Genomic DNA, 18,444 nt, shown 5'->3' on the forward strand with positions numbered 1-18,444 from the left:
CCTTAGTGACAGTATTCAATACAGCACTTCTTGTTTACAGAGCACCCTGTTAACTGAACACACCCCAGGGATCACTCTCCCACTCTCTCTCGCCCTTCATCCCTCCCTTATTTCTCTCCCAACCCATCTCCTTTTTCTCCTCATCCCTTCCCCCACACTCTTCTCTGCTCCATCCATATTTATCACATCACCTACACTCCCAGTTCCCCTCCCTCCGTCTTGATTAAAAACTGCACTTGTCTCCTGCCACTCTATCCAAATAATGAGATATGGGACATTACTGGGTGTGACAAATACCCAAGATTTAATACCCAATCTGCTGAGCACCGTGTCAGCACAGGCTTGCAGAGCAGGAGGGGGGCTGAATAAAGAGGTTTGCATAGTGGGATAGATGAGTGATGGGTGATACAGCAGAACCTTCTTTGTTTGTCCCTCCTCTAACATGTGTCCTCCTCAGAATACAGTACTCTGTACAGTACTCCAAGAGGGCTTGAAGAAAGCCTGTACTTCCTTTCAGAACAAATTCTTCTGACATCTCTTCCTGTGGGGGCCTTGGTTGAGGGGGATATTAGAGACAGATACATCCTTGACGAGCATACACCCACATGCACGTACGAGCGCGCATACACACACACACACGCGCACACACACACACACATACACACATACTCCATTCCCCCCAAATGAGCAGGGACAGAGCAAAGAACACAGAGTGAGGAATCTGAAGAGGAAACAAAAATGCTGTAAAATCTGGAGATCCACTCAGTCAGAAGGAGCAGGCGGTTCCATCCTGTGGTGTTCTATGCGTCATATAAATCAGTGTCATCATTCAATTTTAAGCCCGGAGGATCAATGTAAACTAGCCCTGCGCAGTGCAGCAAACAAAACATCCATTTTTCATGAGTAGCATGTGACACCTTCCACTACATCATCATGATCATTAGGTATACCAGGGACCTTGCTGTGACATTGGTGTCACAAGCTCATCAGAGGGAGCTGGATAGTCAATTTGCAGCGACAAAAACACTCACAATTCCTTTTCAATGGCTGAATGACCTTAATGGATGCAATTTCGCTAGTTTGCCTTTGTCCATAAACAGCATGGACAGCTATAGATTGTGCTCAGTAGACTTCAATTACATGCCGTGTGAATCAGCTGTGGCTGCTGTGAGGCTGGAATCTGTGATGATGGTGTTTTTGATAAAGCAGCCGCCAGCTTGATCCCAGGCGAGTGCGCTCGGCACATAAAGAGATTTCTCTTTCCCTAAGCTCATGATTGTGGGTTTGTGACCTCAGCTTGTGTCATTAGGAGCACTCTGGTGTAACACCACTCCACATCCACTCATAAAGCAGGGAGACTCAATGAGGAGTGACTGTAAAAATATTGTAATTCCGACAGGAGACGTAGCATCTATCAATCCTGTGAGTGGATGGGGGTTGAGCTGTGTTTTGTTGAGGGCTGCACAGCACACTGGATCTGTTTCACACACTGGTGACCCTTCAGGCTATTCTTGACACAGTCTGTTTACATTAAAGGGGATAAATCAGAGGGAAATACTCTCTAAATGTGCAGACGTCAGGGGAGACAGTCTGATGTGGACTTGTCTTTCAGAGAGGTTCTTAAATGTTCAGTGTGTTTAATCCTGGATTAATGACAAATTAATCATGAAAGTGGAAAAAAACCCTGATTGTCATCTGTAGCCATTTGAGCAGAATAATTCATAGTAAAGTATGGCTATAAAAATATGAAAACATCTCAAATATATCAAATACAGGTCAATGTCTTCTCTCAGCTGAGCCCGGCCCACATACCGAACGTTGTGCCGGCATCAGGCCTGGAGACAGAGGAGACGATGACGAAGCCGAAGCCCTCGTTCTCGCCGCGCTGGATCTCCACGTCGTACGGCTGCAGGGCCGCGGGAACCACAGCGCTGCCGCTGCCGCCGCCTCCCCCGCTGCCGATGCCGCTGGTGGAGCCGCTGCCGGAGCTGACGGTGTTGAGAGAGTTCTGGCTGCCCTGGGGGGTCCGCTTGCCTTCTGTCAGGGAGGGGGCCTGGGTGCTGCTGTGGTGGGAGGAGGCCGGGGAGGGCGGCACCTCACCCTCCCCTTTAGACCCTGAGATGGAGGAGGGAGTGGAGGACGAACGGGTGACATGGGGGCGGGAGTAGAAGGGAGAGGAGGAAGAACGGAGAGGAAGTAGACGGGGGGAGGAGGAAGTAGAAAGAAGTGGAAGCAGAAGGGAGACGTTCAGAAAAGGTCCCCACTGAGCTCCCGCTAATGATGCACCGTATGCTGAGAGAGTTTATGCGAGAGTGTGCACGTTTCTCTGACCTGGTGTGTGTGCACAGTATGTGTCAGCCAGCCAGGTGCTCTTGACTTCCTCACCTCCAAATCCGGAGCCTTTGCGTCGGACGGTGAGGTTGACGTGGCCCTGCTTGGCAGCCTGCTGCATCAGCTGCACCACCAGCTGGTGAGACTTGCCCACCACGGCCGTGCCGTCCACACAGATGAGCTCGTCCCCCGAGCGCAGCCGGCCGTCCTCGTCCGCCGCGCCGTACTTCACTATGTGCCCGATGTAGATCTACACAGCAGCACAGAAAAACATCCTCAGTCGCTGCGGTGATGTCACATGACTTGTCCCACTGTGTGTGGATCTATGAAACAGATAGAAGACATTGAGGGCTTTGTGCCGCCCTGCAGTTGGTTCTGCGTGGGAGACAGCACATATCAGTCTGTGGGATGTCAATGGATGTCTACCAGCCCACAGCATCCTTGGCACAAATAACAAGCGTTAACTCTTCTGGGTCAGTAGACCTGCTGCCTTCAGCATCATTCCATCTCTCCATCCTGCTTTCTCTTTACCACTCTCTGTTCTCTATCCAAATCAAATAAAAGATGGAGCCCAACCAAAGGCTTGTGGGTGAGGCCCTAACTTTCTTTAACAAGCTGTCTAAATGAACCTCCGGAGAGCAGTAGCTCCAGTCAGAGGCTGTGCTGCTCTGTGTTCTGCTACCCTGCCACTGGGACACAATCAAACAAGCAGCAAGACACCCAAACAGACAGATGGACGGACAGATAGCAGACAGAAAACTTGGGGTAAAAAAACAAACTGACCGAGAAAGAGAGAAATAAAAACTGCAAAAAGGTTGTTGAAAGGTTGGTGGTAAACAGAAGTTGAACACATAATACGTGTTGTAGCATCCTCTGCACAGTGAGTGAGACAGGAGCATGGCAGGGTGTGCACTGTTTTATTAGTGATTTGAACTAAGAGTTCAAATCACAAGAGGCCCACTGGGGACAGCTGTACTGTTGCAGTCTTAGATCTGTTTCATCATCAGTGAGTTCTTCTCTAGCACTACGGGTAAACTATAGACTTGCATTATTCAGGGCACAATTGGCCCAGTCTGAAACAATTTTACAGCATAATATACTTGAAAGGGAAAACTTTGTTTAAAAGTTTGCTTAAAGATGTATATATATATATATATATATATATAAAAAAAGAAATGTTGGGAAAAAATGTATTAAACAAAATCATTGTATTTGGTTTCAGAAAAGAATATCTGAGATGAAAACAAACACTAAGACAGAGGGGTGGGACTGGGAGGTGGAGGGATACTCACCGGCTCCCCGGGCTCATTTCCTCCCAAGATGCGGAATCCAAAACCTGTATCCTTCCGCCACAGGAAGATGTCCTGCTCCTGGCAGTCTGGCACTGAAACACACAGCAAGAACCAGACAGCTCAGAGGAGGTGAACAACACAGAACCTGGAGGCTGAACAAACTCAGCTGTGTAATCACTAACTACTCATTAGGAGAAAATAATATAATATAATATTATAATTGATTCTCCTGACTAAATTGAGTTCATTGTTGTGTTGAGATGATGGACTCTATCAGTTTCCATCCACAGGGTGTGAGAAGAGCATGTGGTCCAGGTACAAGACACTCCCCTGGTTCAGTGTGAGGGAGGACACACAGTGTTTGTCTGTTGACAGGCTCACTGTTCTGGAGTACAGGGTACCCACAGGCCACAGGAGAGAGGACAAACATCAGGACGATCATGCTCTCAGTGGGAATAGGACCTCCCCACTCTGAAGCACACACACACACACACACACACACACACACACATGCAGGCTGTATGAGGGCACAAGTGACTGGTTCCCAGTCTGTTCACCCACAAGGCCAGTTTGCACGGACCATTTCTCCTCAACTGCCGTCTGTCTGCAAGGCTGCCACACTAGGCCAGCCCAGGGCCCATTAGCCCTCATCTATTCCTCTCTCCTGCTGTGTTTGTGTGTGTGTGTGTGTGTGTTTGTGAAAGAGAAAGATAGCGGCAGTATCTGCAGGCCAAGTAATTAACCGTCTCTTGACCCCTGTCGATTGATAAAAGATCCTGAACGTGCACATACCTGTACACAAACATACACATATACACATACACACACACACACATACACACACATTATAGTTAGGGAGGTGATATTTCAGGTAGTCTCCTAGGGGCAGACCAAATTGCTCTGGCTGGAGGGGCCCAGCATGTGTCATCCCTCTGTCCAGCCATGGCCTGCCTCAAAGATGTCATCTGCCCACATTCTGTTGCAGTCCTGGAACAGGCAACAGCCTCCAGAGAGCAGCAAACATTGCTATAACTAAACTACATATCTTCCATATGCATTTGTGGATATACACTGTAACACATGTTCCCACTTTGCTCTTCCTCTCCTACCGTAATGCTGCCCACTCACAAAGCAGCCTCACCAAAGGCTGCAGCTCCTTGAGGGGTTATCAAACAGATACGTATACCAATCAGGCCCAGCTTAAGGCAGCCCTCACCGGGCCCAGTTAATATTTAATCAGCTAGAGACCTAGATTCCAAGGCTGTGTGATAAACCAGCATTGCCACACCGCCTGCATGAGAGGCTGGCAACCGTCACAGCTCCCTGATGACTTCAGGCATCCTGCTTCACACACACGTACACAACCACACATGCACACATATGCACCAACACACACACACATTTACATATTCTTTTGAGCCTTTTGCTGTTACCTATGTGTATAGGAAGAGGTTTGGTGGTGTAGATGCAGCAGGAATGGCAGCCATTATTCAGAGAACGCGTCCATTACTCTCTCAGGAAGGTCTTGTATGGAGAACAGTAAATAAGTGAGGTGGTGCCCTTATTGAATCTCTGCATAAACAATGCAGGATGTTGTTCTGATGTGGAAGATGTGAAGGAGTCTTATAGGCTGCTTGGCCTTACCTCTCCACCAAACTGCCAGCGAGCAGATCATACTCTGACTTCTCATACAGGATAAACTACACTGTATATAGCTGTTGATGCAGGCACAGTTTGGTCATATCTAAATATATCACATTTCTTTGTTGAGAGAGCCAGGTTGTGTGTTGTGATGTGTGCTCCTTTATCCCTGCCCTCTTCCGGTAGTGTCACGGTACATACACCTACACACACCTGAAATATACTTCCTCTGACGGATGATGGCGTGCTGTTCTGAAGGAGTTGGAGGCAGCATAATAACACACACACTGTTTGTTAATTCCGCTCAGTACACAACACTGCCAATGAATAGGAGATATTGTGTCAATCATTTTTGAGGAACCTTTTGTCACAAAGTCAGACTTGACTCACTGAGCTCACACCTACACACACAAACACACACACACACACACACACACACACACACACACACACACACACACTCATACCTTCTTTGTGGCTCCCACACAGTGCTTGACAATGCTTCTGCTCCAGGAGTCAATGCCCCCACCCCCACAGTTAGAAAAACGGATACACTTGGTACTCCAAACAGAATAATCTGGTGTTTCAAGAGCTTCTTCATTCCCAATATAAAAAGGACTGGAAATGTAATCACTATTCTTTCCACACAGAAAAGTCTGCTTGTCATGTTAAAACCTCCAAACACTACTATATTATGCAAAATGACAGTTTGTAATATATTAGTGCACATGTGAATATGGAGCCCACTCACATCTGCTCTCGTACATGCTCCTAGACTGGGCCCAGATCTTGAAGGGGTCTGGCTTCTTCTGAAGGGTGAGGGTGCCGTCTACAGGGTCCTGGGGGGGCAGGCCCGGCAGGGGCTGGGTAGGAGCAGCCGGAGTGGGTCCTCCCGCCTCGCTGGGCATGGTGGAGGGAGGGTGGCTGGGGGAGTCGGTGTGGGTGCTGCGATGGCTGCACACACTGTGCTGGGAACTGTTCTGGCTGTCCTTCCTCTCCAGCTGCTGCTGGATGGACACAGCAGATAGGGGGTACAGTGAGGGAAGGAGGGGTCAAATGGAGAGATATTTTAGATGTAGGGGGTGATAAAGAGAGAGGAGGATGAGGTAGTTGCGAATGATGGAATGCAGTCAACACAATAGACAAAATGAAAGGAAGGATGTAGAAAGATGACAACGAGATGGAAAAAATATCCAAGGTCCTTCTTTTAGAAATGTTGCATTTGTCGATCTGTGAAAGCTGTGCAGGATGTGAGATACGACATGGTTTCTATGACGCCCACACACAGCGCATTCATCGTCCAACTTTTCATTTCTGTTTCAGAAATGTGACAACAATATACACGTGAACACGCACAAACGATTAACTCTGACGCCATGAAGAATCAACTGACACATAAAAGAAAGTTACAACATACATGTCAGTCCTCATATTCAACGCTAAATCATTCACAACACACAAGATACCCTAACATTAAAAACATTCAAGCTCAGCTTCTTCTTAATAAGGAGAAGAAAGCACATACTGCTTACTCCTCATGTGATCTAATAAGACGTTGCATGACCTGCTAAGATAATGCACTGGACCACAGGCATATGGAAGTCTACTCTGCATACATATAAAAGCCTCGCGCTACAGGCAGAAAAGATGCCACGTAGTTGCATGTAGCCTGACATTTCAATGATATAACAAAGAGGCAAAAAACACAGCTTTTCCTCTGAGAAAAACTAATCGTCAGTGACAGTCGACCAGGGTCACCATCGGCCCTGCTTGACCCCCACAGTGCTGCCCCTCCCCCACAAACTACGGTCACATGACCTCAATCGGCAACGCCCCCCGGGGCATGACTGATGTCATCTCAAACTAATCCCTAATCCCAAATATATCCTGCTGGCCTGCCTGTCTGCCTGCCCGGCTGTATGCCTGCCTGTTGAGAATCAAACTAGTATCAGTCCACTTTGTGTGCGCACACTCTCTAAATACATAGACCTGAGGCCAGCTCTCCTGCTGGAAATAATGCTTCAGAGGGACTAGTGATGCCTAGAAACCTGTCTCCGGAAGGTTCGCCAAGGCTGGATTGGGTGCTGCAAAGCTGGAGTGGCGTCTCCAGTAACGATTGTCCATCAGGTCAAGATGAGTAGTAAAAATGAGGAGGCGTTTGATCTGAATAAAACGACTGAGAGAGCGTCCCACCGCTCCTCCACCAGAGCGTCTTACACCCGAGCGCTCAGCCTCTCCTCTCCTCTGTACTCGCTGTCTCCTTCTACGTCTACTCCCAGCTTTGGTCTCTATTTCTCTCTCGTTTGCTCAAGTTAACTTCAGTGTTTTACCTATATTTGTGCACCCTTCTCCTCCACCTCTCCATCGCTGTCTGCCTTGTCTCTTCAGCCGTGCCCTGCTCCCTCCCCAGCAGCTGGTCACCATTACAACAACTCAATCAGGCCACCCAGGCTACCCTTAATCAGTCATAACATGACAGCATGGGAGGGGGAAATTGTGTCGAGTGTAGAGCAGGAAAAAGAGGGAGATGTAGAGCAAGAAGGAGAGAGGAGGGAAAGGAGAGAACTAGTGAAAGAAAAGAAAGGTGAGAGAAAGGGAGGCAGCAGGGAATAGAAGGGCAGAGATTGAGTGAGAAAGTAAGGGGGAAAAGAGAGATAGAATGGAAGAGGGATTGAGCAGGATAAAGACAGAAAGAGAGCTAAAAAGAGATTTATGGAGCTCTGGATAGAGAGCCGAAAAGAAAGATTAGAAAACCTTGTCTCCTACACTATTGTTTCTATACAAGCCCTCATATCCATCCGGTAAAAAGAAAGCATGCACCTGGGGCAATACGGCAACACACACACATACGCACACTCACACACTTTAAAGAAAGGAGTTGATAGGGTACTCACCACCAGCTTAGGACTCCTCTTGGCCGGCACCACTCCTGCAAAGCAGCGGCAGAGAGACAGAGAAAGCATTAAAGACAGGTTTGACTCGTCCCCTGTCCCCCCGCCAGGCATGAACAACGACTCCCCAGGACGGACGGACAGAGGATCAAGGAACGGTGGGGTCCTGTCGAGCTGATCTGAGAGCAGCCAGCCCAGCTCTTGCTCTCTCCCTGTATCGCTCTCTGAGAGGCTCTGAGCTGCACTAGCCTGGTGGATCTCCTCCTCCTCCCCCCCGCGCTGTGCTCTGCTTCACTCTGCTCCGCGTGGCGTGGCGCTCTCACCCGTGCTGCTCGCCTAGGAGGGGAGCCACTGATCTGTCAGCACAAGCCAGGCTGACTGCTGCAGATGCAGCTGGAGCTGCCCTCCTCCACAGATCCACCCTGCCAGCCACCCAGCTGGCCGGCCAGCCAGTCAGTCAGTCAGTCAGTCAGTCAGTCAGCCGGTGATCCACAAACACACACCAGCCGAGCGGTCGGCTGCTGCAGCGGTTCGACCCAGGTGCAGGCAGAATCTCAACTATTACCCGAGGAGCAGGGGTCCAATAGTCGGAGTAGGGTATCACAGCCGAGCGTCAGCGTGCACATCTTCTGCCCTGCTGTCTCTTCAACTACAGCCGTGGCTCCTCTCTCCAGGCTAACACATTGAGAAGCAGATCTTGTCTCCTTCCCTTCTCTCCCTTCTCCCGCTATCTTTTTCTTTCCAGTGCCCTCCCCCTCCCCCTCGCTTGCTAGCACCCTCTCTCTCTCTCTGTCTCTCTTTTGCGCTCATGCTCACATACACAGAAACACACAGAGAGAGTCACCCAGGAGATCAATCTCACACCTCCTAATGAAATATTCACACAGAGAGTAAATTGTCGGGGGAGAGGATTCAAAGCCTGTCGGGACTAATGGCGTGATGAAGAATGAGCTTTCACAGCAAGCAGTATATCGTACAGGCTCCACATCACAGGATTCCTTCCGATATTTCCAGAAGGATTGGTAAACATTGCAAGCATGTTAGGATGTTTATCAACCTGTTGTGCCACCTGTTTTGTCAGCAAAGAGATATGTGACTGCAGGTTAGCATGGAGCAAGGTCACTGAGTGAGCATGACAGATGTGAACCTCTTCTAATACATTTGTTGCATTCACACAACCGACATCTCTACCTCTGCATCTTTCACTACAGCGAAGTGACAGATGACAAACTAGGAGCTAGAGTCAATAGTTCTACTGTAGTATTGACTGATAAGGCAGAATCACACTTGAGAACGTGTTTGTAATGTAATCCTCCAGATTGCTGTACTTCTGCTTAGCATGGTTAAATGGCCAGCATAGCTGTGTCTCCTCCAGTGGCAACACACTTTTCTTAATAGTCCCTGAGACTACGTTCTGCTCGGCAACCGCAGCAATACAGTCGGCCGCTCTTTCATGTTAAACAGGTTTGAAAAGATCCATATCCTAAGGCTCCCTTATCACCTGTTAACCAACACACAGGCAATACAACACTCCCAAAGCATCAGGAGAACATTCTTTCAACATTAACAATCATGAGTGTAGGAGAGCATCCTGCCCTTTCTTGAGTCATCCTGCTGCATCGGCAAAAATCATTAAATGTTAAAACTTACGGTTGCTGCAAAACCCTTCTCTACACGATTCATAATTCATCCTCTTGCTCTTCCCTCCTTTCTATCCCTCCCTCTCTCACTCAGAAGGCAGGATTTCCTGTAGTAACAGGAGGTAACCACCCAGCTCCTAGCTGGAGCGTGAGTTGATGGCACATTACCATGTGTCAGGAATACGTGTGTAAATATGTACAGTATGCATGTGAGTCTATGTATATGACTGTGTACGGCCTGTATGAATGTATGTGTGTGTGTCAATGTGTTCCTCAAAACAAACACAGAAGGTCAGGTGTCAATACTAGTGTGATGCACAATGCATGCAGTGGATTGTAACTAGTCAAACAATTAAAGAGACCTCCAGGAAGTGAGACCACAACTGCAAATACTATTCTTATACTGCTATGCCTTTTACACAAAGTTGCAGTCCATTCAGAGCAACCTTGAGCAGCTTTAGCTTCCTGTTTGCACAGGTCACTAATTCCAATTCATTCAGTTCAACGATGTAACAGGTCAAAAAATAAACATGTGGTACAGAGCTCTGTTAGTACTCCATGAGCATCGACATGGACTGAACCCCAGCCTCTCTCTCCAGTCATCTAGCTAGCCTGTGTCAGCCAGAACAGCTGACGATAATGTTGTGCTCCCCTAATGCATGTTCATGCCTGGCTTAGCAATCAACTCCGTTAAAGCAGTTGCAGCACTGGGATATTGATGTACATGCCTTTTATTTCTTCCCCTGCTGCCAGTGTAAGCCAGTGCACCTGTTACACCCTCCTCCTGTACATTCATGAAACGTCAACATTCTGCACGTGTAGGGGAACAGACATACTGTACTGTACATGGAAATGTATCGTGCACATGAGCGAGGAACCAACACACAGTAGACTAAATTATGCATTGTGATCACATTATTGGCTGGTCTCCTGTGCTGAAGCAGCCGAATGATAACCAGGCTCATCTCTGAAACGGAACAATTAATCCATTTCCGCCTGTCGCCATACAAAAAGGCTGGCGATTGATCACTGAGGATGAAACACAAGCTTAAAAGGTCCAGGCTTGTGAATACTGATCGCACCATGCCAGCAGAATGACTAAGAGCCAAGCCCAGATATAATTCAAACAGGAAGGCAAGTAAACAAGCAGGAAGAAAAATGGGAAGGGTGGTGTGGGAATGGTGGGCAGAGTGGGCAAAGAGGGAAGAAAGCTGTAGTGTAGTAGACTGACATGGCTCTGTGTGACACACTGGGGTGAGGGGTGACTGAGGGGTGTTCCAGCTTGGACGCACACAGACAGAGAGAGAGAGATAGAGAGAGAGAGGAGGGGGGGGGAGAGGGAGAGAGAGAGAGAGAGGGGGGGGGGAGAGGGAGAGAGAGAGAGGGGGGGGGAGAAAGAGAGAGAGAGACAGAGGGGGGGGAGAGGGAGAGAGAGAGAGGGGGGGGGAGAGGGAGAGAGAGAGAGGGGGGGGGAGAGGGAGAGAGAGAGAGGGGGGGAGAGAGAGAGAGAGAGAGAGAGAGAGAGAGGAGGGAGGGAGGGAGGGAGAGAGAGAGAGAGAGAGAGAGAGAGAGAGAGAGAGAGAGAGAGAGGGAGGGAGGGAGAGAGAGGGGGGGAGAGAGAGAAAGAGAGAGAGAGAGGGGGGGGAGGCGGGGGGAGGGAGGGAGAGAGAGGGGGAGGGAGGGAGGGAGGGAGGGAGGTAGGGAGGGAGGGAGGGAGGGAGGGAGGGAGGGAGGGAGGGAGGGAGGGAGGGAGGGAGGGAGGGAGGGAGGGAGGGAGGGAGGGAGGGAGGGAGGGAGGGAGGGAGGGAGGGAGGGGGGGGAGGGAGAATAAATATATACTGGAGAGAGAGAAAGGGAAAGAGTAAACCGAGAAAAAGATGAAAAATGGGGGAGCGAAAGAGAAAATGAGTAGAATGAAATCATAGAAAGAGGGGGAGGGGAGAGACAGAGAGATGCAGCAGTGTGTATGTACAGTGTGCATGCCAACACACTTACATGCCAAATAGGTGTTTCTGCCAGTTATGTGTTCACTGCACTGTATGTGTTGGGCTGTGCATGAGCATGTGTGTGGGGGGGAAGGGTGGTCATCTATCATGACTTGCCTTACAAAGGATGTGCTGGCCATCTGTCACATTTATGTCATAAATAGGGTGTGTGCATGTGTGTGACAGTGTTTGTATCTGCATGTGTATTGGGAGGCTAAGAAGACACTTGCTCCCAATGCCCCCATTTCACACAGCAGATGATCTGTAGCAGGATAGAGGCTTGCAGGATTGTACCCTCATTATTAAAACTGTCAAGAAAAAGTTGGTAAAAGACAGAAACGTGATGCTTCAGGATGTGTGTGGGTGCATGTGTGTAGGCAGGTCATCTTTCCACACTAGAACTGCTGTGAACAAATCCAGGCTTTTCCAACCTTGCTGAAGTGAATGGCTTGTGGGTTAAATTCTCTGTTCTGTTCAGACAGTGGCCTTGGTGGATTTAGTGCCCACACTGAGCCAGAAGGGCTTTCGTTACAAGCAGCACTACATCATGCAGCAGTATGGTCTTTTGTTTGGACAAACTTCGCGATTTTTCTTCTTCTTAGTGTAAGGCTATGTAAGACTAACCCTCACTACCACATCCACCATCTACCATTATTCTCTCTCTCTCTCTCTCTCTCTCTCTCTCTCTCTCTCTCTCTCTCCCTTTGTGTCATTCTCTCTTTCTCTTTATGTCTCTCTTTCTGTCTTTCTCTATTATGATCGTGCACTCCTATGCCTCTCGAGGATAGTAAGGACCAACTAAGTTGCTGTACTATATTGCCATGGCAACAAAGGCAAGGCAGGATGGAAGAGGCAGTGTGGAAAGGGAACAAGGTGATGATCTGAGAGGGAAGGACATCCTATAGCACCATATACACTCACACTTACTGTGTAGTCCTTCTCTCTAGTCTTCTCTCTGGTCTCCTTACACCTTCCTATTCTCCTAATACTTTGTTTAGCTACCAAACTTTCTGGTTAACCAGTTACTTTTCTCTGCAGACTCCATGGTCTGATTTCTCTCCATCTCCCACTGCCCAGAATCCATGTTCCCGCATGACCCCCCTTGGAGCGTTATTCAATAGGTGCAGGATTGAAAGTAGGACACCCATTTGTTATGTTGTCCCAAAGCCAAGACATAGTTCTGTTCATTTCAGACACATTGTTCTGCTATTGTGGAACCCATTGAGGTATTGACAAAAATGCATTATTGCTTTCCATCAACATAGCAGGGGTTTGTTTTCCATGCTTTTTACTGCAATGCAAGCAAAACATAACCTTACCCATAATTCTATATTTGAGGTTTGTTTCCCCACAAACAAACAACTTTCTCATTTTTATGGAAACTCCATTTAGAGATCCAGAGGAATTTGGCCTCCTGGGCGATAAGGATAAAATGCTGAATAGTCGACACATTATAACAGTGTTTCTGCTCACATTCAGGCAGACTAAGACTGTGACAATGCTGACAGCTCAATCTGAGTCGCTCACGGCAAAATGGCAATCATAGCGGTCTCTTAAGTACAAAATCACTTTTTGACTGGAAGGAAAAATGGTGAGGGAGGTAACAGCTACAGGTACAGTATTTTGTTACTGTAACACAAACTCAAAACAAAGCAGCAGCCACATATTTAAGGTGATTGTCAAAAGGAGATCTGAGGGAATGTTGACATATTACCACGGGGTGTTAACCTTTCCAAGGTATTGAAGGGGTTTGTTCCAACTTAGTCCTTACACCATGGGTACAGAGTGACTGAGCATGTCCCTGGAGAGGGTTGCCTGGGTGTGTGTTGCCGGGCAACACACTCCTCCTCACTGAGCTGTGAGCTTCCAGGTGACCTTGTTTCTGTCCTCTCTAACTAGGTTTTGCTGGCTTGGACCCGGAAAGCTAAGATTGATGACTCGCAGATGCAGAGATTAAGGCTTTTCTTCCTCTACCTGAAGTCAACCTCCCTATTCCACCCCTCGCCACCCTCTCGTCCCACCTCTCCACTCCCCCAACCACTCCTCTCAAACACAGGCATTTCTATCATCTGTCCCTTCCTGTCTGCAGCCTCCGTTCCTCCAGCCTTCTCTGCCTGACCTCCATTCTTCCTGCAGTTCTTCCCCTATCTGATCACCTGAAAGGTCACTACATCATCCTGAAATAAGACAGACATACCACAACATACAGTACAGTGCCTTCACCGGGCTGACTCCATTTCTGTGTTTCTGCCTTCCCTGACTCACCAACGCCTCCCCTCTCTCTCCACGAATGCCTCAGATTGATCTGCCAAAAGCTATGCGATCGGTCTACTACAAAACACTGCCTCTGTGTCCTTCATAAGCTGGGTACTGACCTGGGCCCACGGTAATGGTTTCCTGCCTGCTGTCCACACTCAGGGAGATGATCTATTCTGTCTGACTCCCTGTCTGCCAACTAACTGCACTGGCCATGCCCTCCCTCTCTCCCTATGCCTTTCTCTCTCCTCGTGTCCCTGGATATCCTCTCCCTCTTCCTCTCCCTCTCTCTTTTTCTCTGTACTTACCGCTCCCCCCTGTCTCGCCCTCTGGATATCTTAGCAGGCAGCTAACCAGGCCAGCTCTGTATCACTCTAACACACTCCTGTAATGAATTTGACATTTAACACAATACATCTCTGTTATTTCCTCTGTGGAGCACAGGGTCAGCTCATTAGAACACATAATTGATGCTGCCTGCACAGCTCAGGCCTCCTCTGACAGAGGCTAGGAGGAGTGTCATCTATAAAACAATGAAGGATGATTATCTAAAAAACAAAAGCATTCTGGATTGTTAATATGAATAACCCTGAATCCTGCAAAATGTGAGATTCAGCCAAAGCACATTTACCTGTGGGTCATTCTAGCCTAAGGACCCCTAGATGCATTAAGGATTTGAATAGCAGACTTTCGTTGAAGTGTAGTTCCTGATGTCATTGAGTGGTGATATGATAAAGTCAATGAGTGAATATCACAGTAAAGCAACTAGCCATGGCCAGGAGAAGGAGTGGACCTCTCTTTCACCTAGTCCTTGAATCAAAATTAATGACACATTTCCGATGGTTGTTTGAAAGGCCATCCATTTATTGCTACCTTCTGTACTCTCTCTCTCTCTCTCTCTCTCTCTCTCTCCTTATATCTCTCTCTCTTTATCTCTCTCTCCGCCCCTTTATTGTATTTCCTATGTCCAATATAATATGCAAAACGAGACATGCAAGTTCGACATACGGTCAGCCATACCAAGTTCCCACCATAGACAGTGAGAGAAAGATAAGAGATAGAAAAAGAGAGAGATCGAGAGAGAAGAAGTTAGATAGAGAGATCATACACAAAGGCTAGCGCAAGACTGACTGGGAGATGGGAGCAGAGGAGAGGGGAGAGTAGGGTCAGAGGAGCAGCTCAGCTCCATCCATATTCATGACACAGAAGAGATACTCTCACCTGACACCCCATTTCTCCTCTCCTCCGTCCTCCCCTCTCCCATCTTCACCCAGCCTCTACCATCCTCGCTCGCCCTCTTAACCACTCTCTACATCGCCGAACCTCCATCGTTTCCTCCATCACCCACCGTCTAACCTGTCTTCTCATGTGGTCACAGTGACTCACCATCGCCTTCCACCCACACCTTCCCTTCCTTTGACTCCCAGACCGACTCCTCCATTCATTCTCTAGCTTATTTTTCACCCCCCACAGATACACCCTGAGCAGTGAACTATCCGCTCATCTCCTCTCTCGGAACCCTCCCATCATCCATCCACCCTGTCCTGGAAGGAGCCCTCCTCACCTCTCTGCACCAGCATGGTGACCTCGCTGCCTCGGGGACACTTGCTAAGCAGGTCCACCACCTGGTTGTGGCTCATGTTCTGGACGTTCCTCTTGTTGACCTCCATCAGAATGTCCCCCTCCTTCAGGCCCCGACAGCGGGGGTAGTCCACTATCTGCTTCACCCTCTGGCCCCCGCCTGTCAGGCTGTCAGCTATGGTGAAGCCGAAGCCCTTGTCCCCCTTCTCCATGTGGACGGTGATGAGCTCCGGCTGGGTGGCGATGGAAGAGGCCAGGGTCACCACGTCGCTGGTGTAGCCGTGCGAGCCGTTGGAGGCCACCTCGGCTGAGGGGCTGTGGGGGCGGGCCTCCCTCATGCCGTTGATGGGGCCGCCGCTCTGGCTGCTGTGGCTGGAGGGCGAGTCGTAGCTCTCCTGGCCGTTGACGATGATGGGCTCCTTGTCCACAATGGCCACGGAGGTGACCAGGCTGGTGTTGGGGTCGTCGGGGTCAAAGGGCAGGGGGTAGCCGCGGCACAGGGCCAGGTCCACCATGGAGCCGATGGGGATGGACTGGAAGATCTTCACCACCTGGGCGTGGGTGTAGCCGAGCACTATGGTGTCGTTCACACTCACAATGACATCACCTGCAGGAGGAAGGATTGCAGGGAGACCTGGGGGGTTAGGTGCTATGTGCTGCTATTGAAAGTAAGATGTAAAGAACTGACCTCAATAAAAATCAAAGGATAAAAAAATGATTTGAAGAATGTCAAGACATTTGGTACTGGTAACCATAGCAGCCATGGTACTGCACAATATCACTGTGCACACTAGGCCCCCTGTAGGCCAAAGCTGAGTACTGCACCTGTCTCCATCTTGCCATCAACGGCAGCAGGCCCATCCAGGACCAGGCTCTTGATCTGCAGGAACTCATCTGGCTCGTCGCCCCCGACAACGGTGAAACCGAACCCGCGGCGGCTCTTCTTCAGTTTGGTGTTGATGAAGGTCCCCTTCAGCTCCGCTGGGTTCCTGGTGAAGAACGGCTTCCCTCCTGGCAACACAGCACCACACCACACTCCTTCATCCCTCCATCCTCTTATATCCTCTGTTTATATAAGGTAGTATACAGTATATCTATGTGTATATGTGTGCAGTATATGAGTTTGTGCTTTTGTGTATGCTTATGTTAGATGCATACTACTGTAGCGAAATGCAATCAATCAATCGATCTATGTATCTATGTATCTATTTGTCTGTCTGTCTATTTAAATCTTAATTACAGAGAGCCACACAGAAGAGAACCTAGGGCAGGAGAGTTCCATTTTTATCCTGGTTCAAGAACTGCAGCCTCCCTTGGAGAGCGTGCTCCACCCCCTTCTCCCAGCCATCACAGTGGATTACTCATAGCTGACACTCAAACAGCATGTCACTATGCTAATTGAATGTGTGGGCTGAGAAATTGAGGTACCCTAACCTTATGGGATAATTGTTTTATCCTGTGTTGGAAAACTTGTAACCTTTGGCCTAAAGGGGACTGAATGATGTAACCTGTGTACAATTAATGAGACTCAGTGTCTGGTTGAGAGCTAGTGTCTGAGTGGGTGTGTATGTGTGTGTCTGTATAGACTTACGTTTGGGCCCTCCAGGGCCAGGGGGCAGAGGGGGTGGGACCTGGGGGTCTCGGTAGGTCTCCAGGTGATTGGTTGCGTAGTTGGCCAAGGGTCCACCGGCAGAGGAGTGCTCCTCTATCCACTCTGCATGGAGACAGGGACCGAGGCTGTTAATACACCCCCTCACCCCCACACATACATCACCAAACACACACATGCATGTGTGAACAAACACACAGGGACACGCACCTACACCCCACATACGCTCACTCAAGCATGTACAAATACACAAGATCTATTTGCACATAAATACACACAAACATCCAAGTACACAAGCACCACACACACAATTTACGGGAACCTAAACCTACTTGCTCACTTGCACAGCAACATAAACATAGAGCTACATAAGTGACATTATGACTCATAAACAAGCTATTGTATTTGCAATAAATAAAAAAGGTTGTTACACATTACAGTGTATAATTACAATTTCAATACATTTCAAAAGCACATTGTGTCACTGTGTGGCCAAAACACTTAGCAAGCGTGATATTAGCAGATTGCACATGGATGGTAGTTCTGAAAGCACTGTTAAAGAAAGACAATAGTTGTACACTGGTCCCACAGTCTGTCATGATAAAGCAAATGCAACCGTTGTCTTGAAAGAAATATAAAATGATGCTTTTATGATAGTCATTAAACCAATAAGAACACAGGTCAGCAGGGCTGGGGTCAACTTCATTGAAAGTTAATAGGGTGAACTGATTCATTTACAATGAGGACTTCTCACATCTGAAACCTGGACATTCCTACAGCAACTGAACGGTCTGAACTCAAAGAGAAGTGACCCCAACCCTGGACCACAAAGACGGTCACAGACAAGACGAGACAGACATGAAGAAAGAAAGAAATGGTGCCGTGCCAGGGCAGGAAACGAACCTCGAATGTACCGCTCACCTTCAGGAGGCTGCGGCTGCTGCTGGTGCTGCTGCTGCTGGTGCTCCAGCTGCTTCCTGCGCTTGGCTTCCACCACGGGGTTCTCGTACTGGGTCTTCCTGTTGATGTGACTGAGACAGGGCAGATAGAGAGGGGGATAGGAGACAGGGAGAGAGAGAGAGATACAGAGAGAGAGAGAGAGAGACAGAGACAGAGTGAGGGTAGAATGAGGTAGAAGGGTAGTGAAGAACAAGAGGGCGTGGGAGGTAGGGGAAGATAGCACAAGATGGAGAGGGAGAGAAGTTACAAAAGATACAA

At 48.6% G+C, this 18,444-nt stretch overlaps 1 protein-coding gene across 1 annotated transcript in view; it reads right to left on the reverse strand.

Annotated features, from left to right (window-relative positions):
* The window catches only part of LOC146252012 (membrane-associated guanylate kinase, WW and PDZ domain-containing protein 1-like), a 50,044-nt gene that overhangs the window by 8,924 nt on the left and 22,676 nt on the right, over positions 1–18,444 (reverse strand). The window contains exons 8-16 of the mRNA XM_084680194.1: positions 18,130–18,257; positions 17,209–17,331; positions 16,443–16,628; positions 15,601–16,224; positions 8,159–8,193; positions 6,016–6,271; positions 3,624–3,715; positions 2,386–2,581; positions 1,813–2,115 (exon numbers count right to left, since the gene is read on the reverse strand). Coding sequence (XP_084536320.1) covers positions 1,813–2,115; positions 2,386–2,581; positions 3,624–3,715; positions 6,016–6,271; positions 8,159–8,193; positions 15,601–16,224; positions 16,443–16,628; positions 17,209–17,331; positions 18,130–18,257 — 1,943 coding nt within the window. The remainder of the gene's footprint in view (positions 1–1,812; positions 2,116–2,385; positions 2,582–3,623; positions 3,716–6,015; positions 6,272–8,158; positions 8,194–15,600; positions 16,225–16,442; positions 16,629–17,208; positions 17,332–18,129; positions 18,258–18,444) is intronic.

The sequence above is a fragment of the Hypomesus nipponensis genome, chromosome 18 (genome assembly GCF_054491055.1).
Source record: "Hypomesus nipponensis isolate SF chromosome 18, ASM5449105v1, whole genome shotgun sequence".
Taxonomy (NCBI): domain Eukaryota; kingdom Metazoa; phylum Chordata; class Actinopteri; order Osmeriformes; family Osmeridae; genus Hypomesus; species Hypomesus nipponensis.